The sequence below is a fragment of the Crocodylus porosus genome, unplaced genomic scaffold (genome assembly GCF_001723895.1).
Source record: "Crocodylus porosus isolate Cpor-Errol unplaced genomic scaffold, CroPor_comp1, whole genome shotgun sequence".
In the NCBI taxonomy this organism is placed as follows: Eukaryota; Metazoa; Chordata; order Crocodylia; family Crocodylidae; genus Crocodylus; species Crocodylus porosus.
The window spans coordinates 12,378,710-12,389,190 of record NW_017728947.1 but is presented as its reverse complement, the minus strand read 5'-3'; the positions used below and the strand labels follow the sequence as shown (position 1 = coordinate 12,389,190).

The 10,481-nt window shown below is 41.2% G+C and overlaps 1 protein-coding gene across 3 annotated transcripts in view; it reads right to left on the bottom strand.

The window, feature by feature from the left end:
- Positions 1–10,197, bottom strand: part of TUB (tubby bipartite transcription factor) — a 307,786-nt gene extending 297,589 nt beyond the window's left edge. For 2 of the 3 annotated variants that reach the window (XM_019552099.1, XM_019552095.1), the window contains exon 1: positions 9,898–10,197. In XM_019552099.1, the coding sequence (XP_019407644.1) occupies positions 9,898–9,953 (56 nt within the window). In that variant the 5' untranslated portion in view covers positions 9,954–10,197. The remainder of the gene's footprint in view (positions 1–9,897) is intronic. The other variant, XM_019552098.1, reaches the window with a different exon arrangement.
- Positions 10,198–10,481: the final 284 nt, after the last annotated feature.

The window sequence follows — 10,481 nt, the reverse complement described above, 5'->3', positions numbered from 1 at the left end:
TAATCCCACCTGTCCGTATCTAATTGCCACCCCGGCCCACCGTGACCTTGGGGCCCGATCCTTCGGTTTTCCCCGACATTTTTGAATACTTACGAGGGATGAAATTGTTAAATTATTATTGTTAAATTGTGTTATTAGTTAGATATCACCCTAGGTTAAGTCGATCTCAAGAATGCATTGAAATTTGTACGTACACCAAACCTATTTTAGCAACCCTCATAGCAGCAGGACATTGACTGCCATGGTCCTCTGCTTTACCTGTGGCCTGTTAAGGTGTTCGGTCTTGTGGCTGTGTCCATGTTGACTGCACAGCTTCAGTAATAGGTTGGCTTGGGTAAAGATGACCCTACCTCTGGCAGGGAGTTGAGACTGGATGACCTCTGGAGGCCCCTTCCAGCTCTACTTTTCTCTGATTCTATTCCTGGTGGAATTACAATGCTAGCTGCACAAAAAAAAGTTACTGTAACAAATGACTGGATCTGCAAATCAATAAAATAAAAGAAATAAGACCCCTTCCCAAACATTTATTTGTGTTCCTTCCTATACCTTAGTTCCTTGTCCCTTAAAGAAGGCAGGGTATACTTGCACCTTACAGACCAAACAAAGTATGTGTATATGTTCATATATATATAGCACAAGCTTTCATGAAGTAAAGCTTATTTCCCCAGATGCTGTGCCAGAGGGCCTGTAGCCCACCTGCCCCGCAGGAGTGTTAGGTCCAGCTGGAAAGAGATCTTCCAGTGAGCTGAGAAGCTACATCTGGAGGAAAATGGTTCCTGCAGGTTAAGAGTACACCAAGGCCAGGTACAGACATTATAATTTTACCCATATAAGTGATCAGAAGCCAGTTTATACCCATGTGTGTACTGTTTGCGGCCTATCTAAATTACACCACTTATAGAAAACTGCATAACTTAGATCAATTCCACCTTGGGCTTTTTGATAGTCTGTACCCAGCCAAACTGAAAACCTTTTGGGCTCCAGCAGCCAGCCATGACGAGGAGAAAAGCTTTGTTTCATGTTATTTGCATGTAGATTTTGTTTTTGCTTGAATTAATAAGCCATGGCCTGAGGAAAAGGGCTAGAAGAGATTTGGATTTGGCCTTTAGTCCTTCTTGGCTGGGGAATCAAAGCAGAAGACCAGCCAGCACTGCAAAATGCAGGCAGGTAGCCTTTCCTTGCACTCTAGTTCCCAAGTGAAACTGAAGGCAATGGTGGAAGGGGAAACAAAAGCAGCCACAGAAAACACAATGACAGAAGTGGCTTCTGGAGCAGATTCACTACCAGACATGCGCACGTGCATGCCTGCATGTGTGTGTGTGCATTTACCCTTTAGCTAGAAGCAGTGGGATGGGAGAGAGATGGTTGCTGGCAGCACAGAAGCAGACCCAAACTGTTGTTTGTGTTCAGACCTGCTCCGTGGAAGGGACAACGGACCCTGGGTAGTCCTAGAATAATTCCTGTAGATCTCACCTGCGGAAGCCCAAAGGTACCTTTTTCCTCCATTCTCTCAGCCATTTTCCATGACTGGAGCAAAAGGGAGAGTGCAGGCCTACTTAGAAGCTGATGGAGCTAAGTGGTGCTTGTGTCAGATGAGAGCGTCTCCTGGGAAGGCAGAAAGAGATGATACTCTAACTTGCAGAGGTTGGTGGAAACCCAATACGAGAGGAAACTTAGTAGCATTATAATCAGAATTTCTACCCAGACTCACTCTTGCAACTTGGAAGTTACCCTCAGAGCTGCTAGGAAATCTCAGTAATGTTTCTAGTGTATCAGATCTGAAGCCACCTATAGAGCTGGCCCATTATATCAGCTGAAGTGGAACATGGATTTCCCAATGAGGGTTTGTGCCCCCAGCAACATTTAATGTGTGTCTGATCACTACTGACAAAAGACTGCTCTAAGGGGGCTTTTAGATCTGGGATGGTGGGAAGTGTATTGAATACATGCCCTTTTGAAAGCAAGGTCCAGTAAACTAACATTCAACCCAGGATAGTCAATGGGGTATGTGTGGAAAAGAACCTTATAGTCTGACCATAGTTCCTGAAGTGAAGGTATTCTGTTCCTAGCTAGGGATATGGAGGAAAAAAATTCAATTTAAAGACTGGGACACCAGTAGAGGTAACATATAGGTCCAACATGGCAATGGTCCCTAGAGATACCCTGTAGACTGCTTTCAGACTCTATAGGAGGGAAGCTTCTATGGCTAGGATGAACAAAGCAGAGGTCTTTGTCCCACCTAGAAACCTCTGACTTGGACAACACATAGTTGGAGGAGTAGGAAATGGCCACACCTCCAGAAAAAATGAGTATTGAGGGAACAGATGCACAAACTTCAGATCAAGCAGAGCGTAAATTGGCAGCTACATCTCTCCTTCTTACTCTTTAGTATATGTGTAAGCAATTAGTCCAAAACACCAGGAAACTGTGATTGAGGAAAAAATGCTTATCATGATAGTAATCTTGAAGGAGAGCTGGGACATGTGCGTACATGTATCCACAGCCTTGAGGCATAAAAAAAAAAAAAAATGTGCGACTGGTGTAGTGGGAAGGGAATAGGTGTTTGGCTTTAAATTGGAGGAAGGGGGCAGTAAGCAGATGGGCATCTGGGAATGACCCTGGAGAGGGGGGTGGAGCAAAAGGCCTCAGAGCACCTATAGCCTGTGTTGGTCAAAGGAATAGTTTTGCTTCACTTGTCAGTTCCTATTGGTAAACGGTTCTGGGAAGAAACGGCCTGAAACAGGCTTGTCCTTCCTGGAGTGGTAGGACAAGCTAACCATCTAGTATTCTGACCCTAAAGTATAGCAGTAAAACATTAATTGAATTTTCTAAAGTTTATATTTCTTCCCCCTCCCCCTTGTCTAATGCTACAGTACAATATTGTTTTCACTTGAACTGTAAGACCTAAGTGGTATAACACCGGTCTTTCTGGAGGAGGTCCTCTCACCTTGTACCATACTACTGCAACTACAATACCTGAACCAGTCCCCCTCTATTAATATAATCTAAGATTCTGGAGTGTCTTCTTCTTTTAGCCACAAACTAGCTAAATATAGAGGCCTTCTTCCAGTAACAGTAAAGGGGATAGGAGGAAGTTTCAGTAGATGGCTGGCTCAGATCATGCTGAGAATACTTCAGTGCTGCTGGGATTTCACTGTTCTTAATAACGTACCTGAAGCCTCGATACGTGTTTCAGTGTTAACTCTAAATCAACAAGTAAAAGCATCGTTAGGGCAGAGATTGTTAAAGGGCTGGTGAGCTCTTGCAATAAAAGAGTTAAATAAATGCCTACAGAAGTACACAAAGTCAAGGGAAGTGACTTTTCCATTCTATTCAGCGCTGAGAGGCCTTACCTGGAGTACTGTGTCCAGTTTGGAGCTTACACTTCAAGCAAGACATTGTCAGATTAGAAACAGTCCAGAGAAGAGCTACAAAAATGATTAGAGGTCTAGGAAACATGATTTACAGAAAGAACTGGGATTATTTAATCCGAAGAGAAGTAGGGGGCTTTGATAACAGACTTCAAATACTTGAAGGGTAGTTTAAAAAGGATGGAGATAAGATTATTCTCTATGGCTGTAAGAAACAGGACCAGGAACAATGGTCTCAAACTGCAGCAAGGGAAATTTAAAAGGTTCTTCCCAATCTCCAACCTATGAAGGTGGTTAAGGACTGGCATAGATTACCTGGAGGGGTGGCAGAATCTCTATTCTTGGAAAATTTCAAAATCAGGTTAGACAGATGGGATAGTACGGTCAGGGATGATCCCGCTTTTAGCACAGAGCTGGACTACATGAACTCCTGAGGTCCCTTCCAGCTTTACTTTTCTATGATTCTGTAATTTAGTTAATCATTGAACATTAACCCTGTATTGTGGCAATAAGGAGATAAACCTTTCAAAATACAACATGGCTCCCATTTCAGCTGCTCTTACTTGGAAAAAATCACCTGTAACTAAATCTTTTTCATAACCGACTGAAGGTGACGTGTAAACCCCAGCTATATACCTGCAGAGAAATAGTTTAATGCTTGCTTATATCGATTTTTATTTTACATTAGCAAGATCAGAGTTTAAACCTATATAAAAGTGTTTCTATATTGAGGTTTGTCTCATCTTGATTAAATCAACTATTAACCAGGCCACCCTAATTCTTTAAGTATTCCAGTAGCTTCAGCCATTGTGGCAAGATCTGATCCCGTGTTAGAAAGCTAATCCCCGATTCATTGGCAGGGAGAAGGCTAGACAAAATTGTTTGCAACTAACGACTGACCTGACCAAAAGCATGCTCATAAAACTAATGCTTAGAAAATTAAAAGCAGGGCATGGGATAGGATTGGCTTTGCTCTTGGACAGAGTTGTTCCTGGATCTGTGATTCTGGATTAGGATAGGTGCGCCTTTGGGAACTCGGGTGATGATGTATAACTCATAGTTAGGGACCTATTTAAATTGCAGTTTCACAGATTTTGTGGAAGCCACAAAAAACAGCGATGTTTGCAATCGCTGGGAAATCCAGCATTGGCCATGGTTTCCTGAAAAATCAACCAAAAAAAAGTGGTAGTATTGTAGAATGAGTGAAGGCACCCTCTACCAATTACTGAGCAAAAAAAAAAAAAAAAAAAAATGGTAGTGATGTAGACTGAAAGGGCCCGCTGCCAATCAGCGGTGAGGGATGGGGCTGCTGTGACACCTGTGAAATTGGCTCTGAGAGCAGCGAGCAGGCCACAAAAAGCCCTTTGTCTCACCGCAACTTAGGTAGGTCCCTACTCCTAGTGAACAGTAATGGAGTAAAAATAGTGATTAAATTAGTCCACGAAATTCTCTGTGTGCATGTTTACTCCTCTCTCAAATAATGATTAATTTCCCCAGATTTCTGGAAATGGAGACAAATTTTGTTTAAAATAACCTCTCACATTACAAAGAGTTCTGCTTTATAACTGCATGCAACTTTCATTTGATTGGATGCGCTTCTGAATATACATACACATGTACACAAGTGCAAACCTTTACCTTTCTGGTAGAGGGACTGAGTATTATCAGTAAGCACAGGAAATGGATTTACAGTAGGTTTTGCTCTGCATTCGCTTACATGATATTCCCCCTGAGCCATGAATTACCCCATTAAATCCACAAGGTACATACAGGAATGGGCAGGATAGGTTAGAGAAATTCCTCCAAGTGGGTAAGACATCTAAAAGAAAAGAGCATATTGGAGTTCCATGGACAAATTTTGAAAAGCATAAGTAAAAATTGTAAATCTCCTCACCTCCCCGTAAAAACCTAAGGTGTTCCATGAGTGAGGTCTGTACGGCAGCATTTTGTTGGTTCATTGAGGTTAAAATGTTGCGTTTCCCCCACAGAGAAGTAACATTTTTAAAATTTAGGATTTGTACAGTTTTATAGTTTTTGTTCAAAGCACTGAGAACATCCCTCAATCTGTCTCTAAATTCGGTGGGTGTACGCCAGCAGTGTTCAACATATTTAGACTTAGGGGACCCCTTGGAAAATGTCGGCTCTTACTCTCTCTTACTTTTACTCTCACTCCATTTTTTAGTCCAGAAAGATAACAGAGCAATTATTCCATACTATAAGCCCTAGTTTACATGCAGGGAAATGGAGATAGACAGGTAAAGTGCCATATTTACTCAAAGAGAAAATGACCCTGACTACAAGATGATCCCTGCCCCACCCCCCAGTAATTAGATTCCATATATGGAAAATTTATAAATTTGTTAGAATTTTCCAGGTACAGAATCTAAGTATTGGAGGGTTGTCTTGAACCCTCCCATCCCCAGCTGCAACAGCAGAGAAAGCAGTGGTTGGGGGAGAAAGCAGGTGGCCCCCTTGCCCTCTGCCCCACCCACTTCTTCCCCCTGCAAACTTCCTGCCCCCCAGTCACCTGCACCCCCATCCCCAGCTCACCACAGCCTCTGCCCCTCCCTCCCCTGCTCCCCCCAGTCTCTGTCCCTTTCTCACCTCTTAATATCAGATGCTGCTCAGTCCTGGAGCACAGCACATGAGCTGTGCCCAACAATAAGGGGAAGAAGGGAAACAAGGGGGAAGGGCAGAAGCTAGAGAGGAAGCAGGGGCAGAGGTAGGGGCAGGAGGATGCTGTGGGTCTGACTGGCCCCAACCCAGGCTTAGGGACAGAGGCCTCTTTTCTCCACCACTGTGTATGCACAGTTAAGACAAGGGGCATCCCCTCCCCCCATGGTGATTGCCAGGGTGGGGGGACACATCTTACAGTTGAGTAAATATGGTAACTGAGTGGCTCAGGCAGCAAGTCAGTGGCAGAACTGGGGTCTTCTGTTCCAGTCCCAAACTCTATACTTGGTTGACATTAAGGAAGAATAGTTTATATACCCTTACACAGCCACTGGAAAGCTCCCTTCTCAAAGGCTTTAACCTAGGTCTGTATCCATCTTTTACCTTTGTTGAAGCTCCAGTATAGAACATGCATGTCTGCTAACTCACCCAGGAATCCTTTATCCGAAAGCCATTGTGTAATGCATAGGATCTACTCAAAAAAAAAAAAAAAAAGTTACATGCACAGAAAGAAACTCCCTGTCTAAGCAAGCATAGGAAGGAAACTTTTATGTAAGGTAGCTAGTTGGTCGTATGGACACATCCGAAGACCATTCTTCTCCCCTCCCCTCCCACAAGCACTCTAGTCTTGCTAATGAAAAAAACTAATTTATTTTTTCAGTGAAAAAGTGAAAGCCAGCGTAACAAGAATGGGGAGTGTCAAAAGTACAGTTAGCTTCCACCAAGCTTCATAAGTAATTAGCTAACCCTCCTGGCACATTTGTGGGAACAAAAGTATTATTCCCATTATACAGATTGAGAAAGCAAGGTTACAGGATTCAGTGCCACTGTTGAGAAGAGAACTTGAATAGCTTGATACTGCTCATACTATTCAACCATGACGCTCCATACATCTTATTACCACAATGTTTCTTACAAAGTGGTGAAAACTTGGAGCCAGTCACGTAAAGTCTGATGCATATACCCTTGTGTGCATGTTCCCTGGGACTGATAGATTTCTGAGTCAGCCACTGATTGTGTATGTTTATACATACATAAGGGTAGATAAACTATTCTTCCTTAATGTCAAACCTGGCGATAGTAGTGATGGCTGTTCTCTGAGGGGTTCTCTCTCCGATACTGATGGGGGGGATCAATCACTATACATAGTCCCTTGACTGAAAAGCCCTATACTAAACCATTCACACATAAGTATGTTAGTCCCCATTTTACGGATAGGAAAACTGAGGTGGCGAGGTGATATGACTCATCCAAGGTCTCATTATATCCCAAAGCAGAATTTGTAGGGCTTTTGCCCCTCTACAGAAGTGTGTCCAACTCCTAGGACATTTTCTATAGTCCTACAATATATTTAACGCGTTTCTTACCGCCCCACCTGTTGGGAGAGGCAATTAATCACTCTAATAAAAAAAAAAACAACCAAAAATATATTTCTTGTCCTGATGGCTACAGAATAGAGTTTGAAAACAAAAATCAAATCTACTCTATTACTTTGGAAGGGAAACTGAACAAATACCTTAACTGTGTTGTCTCCTGAGTCACGCTATTTTATGCCATTGTTCTGTTATTTTAATGCTTGCAGTTGGTATTACAGACAGACTTGCACTCCCTCTGTCTTTTACTTAGATTTGAAATTCCAGGAGGTACACAGCTATACAGATAATATTAAAACAGGGCGGAAAGTCTATAGGAAAAGCACCGTTGGAGCAGACTCTATGCGTGTTTGATAAAATTAGGAGAAAACAGCACAGACCTATGGTGAGCAATTCCTTTTTAACTCCATGCCTGATGGTATATTAGGTAACACACAGACAAGCTAAAGTACCCATAGGAACACAGGCTATTCTGGGTGTATTCTATGTTGAGATGACTACAGCCTACCATTTTTTTTTTCTTGAGAAGCATTTATTCTAACTAACAGCAAGCTCTCTCCTGACTTTGTGCTTGGTATGATCTCTTGAAGATGGATCATGTTCAGTGTCTCTAATAGAAACAACAGCACAATGAGGTTTCAGATACTAAAGGACTCCTTGTCATAATTGTTCTGGGCATAAGATGGATGTGGGAGGACAGTTTTGATGTACAAGAAGAACTCTGCACCATTTTTCAACATGGGGAGGCTATTGAAAAAGCAGCAATTCCATCCTCAGCCTTCCAGCATTAGCAACTGGAAGAGAATAAATTATACAGGCAATGGTTCACATACCTTGGGTTTGTTTAACAATATAGGTATTAAAATCAGACTCAGAAATCTGTGCACCTTGAAGGTAAATGAGATATCAGAATATTGCATCTCTCTCCAAAATGCCAGACAAAAAAAGCAAAGAAACCAGACAGAAAAATATGCAGTATACATACCGAAAACAATGCTAATAAATAGCAGTAAAGACTTTTCAGTCTGCATTACTGTGACAGTGGACTGGAGAAATGGTTTTAAAGCAATAAACATAGTTAAATCAAATGCTGTTACAGGGAAGACATGTTCCAGACTAATGCCTTTGAAATTTATATTACATTTACTATCAGATTAAGGTTTCACAACTACTACAAACTTGACAGATATGGAACAGAAGCAAGTACATCGCTGTTGTGATGCTGTTACTTAGTATACACAGTACAGGGAAAACGGTAACATCCTATCTTTTACAGGGGAACAGTATTATACATACAGATACAGCTTGTTTATTTCATTATCCTTGCCTGTGCATGAATGTGTATAAACGTGCACGTATTCCTACCTGATTCCTCTTGCACAATGTACATGCATTTTGCACATTTTCTACTAATGTGTTTGCATTCTAGATGCTAAGTTATAGGAAAGCACTATCTGTATAAAAAGCCTTATAACCCTACACAGACACACTGAGAATGTGGGTGGCATTTAATACACTGCTTTTCAGTTCTTAAACCTATTAGAGATCTTAGGATTTGTTTTTGTGACTCTGACTTTCTAAAGTGATTTAGAAACAGCATTATTAGCACATAAAGCCAGTCTCAGGTGTACAATTTACATAATAAAAATGTTTTTATGAGAAGTTTGGGGCTTTAATAGTCAAGTCACAACCATGAATCATGTCCAATTTTGTCTGTGTGAGTTACTGTACATCCACATAAAAAAAAATACTAATGGCACAATAATTTTCACTTGCACATTCTATGGAGGAGGAGGAAGAAAATGCAAATAGTTGTCTCAACACAAAATACAGCATGAGTATTAACAGATTCATTGGGACTCCTAAACCAGGATTTCTCAGCTTTATGCTGCACTGACATTATGTAGCATTTTCAGAACTCGTCTGAAAATACCACTGTTCTACCATGACCTAAAATATTCAAAACCTTAACAGCAACTAGTCTCTTTATTTTAGCCAGTTCCCAGGTACCAACCCCAAAATCTATTTGATAGGCAAATAATTCCTTCTTTTACAGGCCTGTCTGGGTAACTGTCATATTGATCACTGAATTCCTAACCAAGTGTCAAACTGTATTCTGAAAAAGTCTGAGAAAGCTCTTATATACAAAAGTTTTTAACATACCCAAATTAAATAAGATAATTAATTATACTTAATGTTTAATTATACTTAAGATCGTAGAGATGAACCCAGATTCTGCCAAAACAGATGCATTAAATATGGATTCAGATTTTCAATCAAATATGCAGGTCAAACTAACAGCAGAAACTATACCTAGGTAACTAGACAACCTAAATTTGAGATTTTTAAAAGGCACTGGCAATAAGGTATAACCTTTCCTAACTAGAAGGTGTGTCAGACTCAGTTTGCAAATTGGTTTTTTTTTTTTTTTTTTTACCAATACAAGCAAGAAACAAAGTAAAAAGCATGATACCCAATACCTGTCATAACTCCATCTACTGTAGGACATGGTCCTGTTGCTGCTGACACCATCCATTCTCTGAGATTCAGCCACTGCACTTTTATTATTTGCTTCTCCACACAGCCACTGATTCTCTGTGAGGGTTTATGAAGGGGATGGACCAAAGGAGTGTTTTTAAAAAAAGGAAAAACAAAAAACCAACAACACCCGTCTCTGAAAACAAACCGATTGCAAGGATGCTGAATACTACCTACAGCCTTGCAAGGTAGGACCAGAATTAAATGCACAGCTACTGATTTTTAGTTGGAGCTCACAAGCTAAGGAACGTACCACTGTCTTTTCAGGAGGAGGGGACCGTTCCCAACCTTTAGTCTTATGCTGTGTGCAAACAATAGGAAGCTGCTTTCAACTGGCTGTTTGGCTCAACCGTATTCAGGTGAGAAACAAAAGTGATGATGCTAAGCTGCTTAAAAGCCATTCTATAAACAGCTTCTCCTGCTCGCACGTTTATGTGCCTCCTGCTAGGGCACGGATTCTCTTTTATTTATTCTTGTTTCCACAGATACAGCTCCATCTCTTTGACATCACCTTTTCTCTATCCAA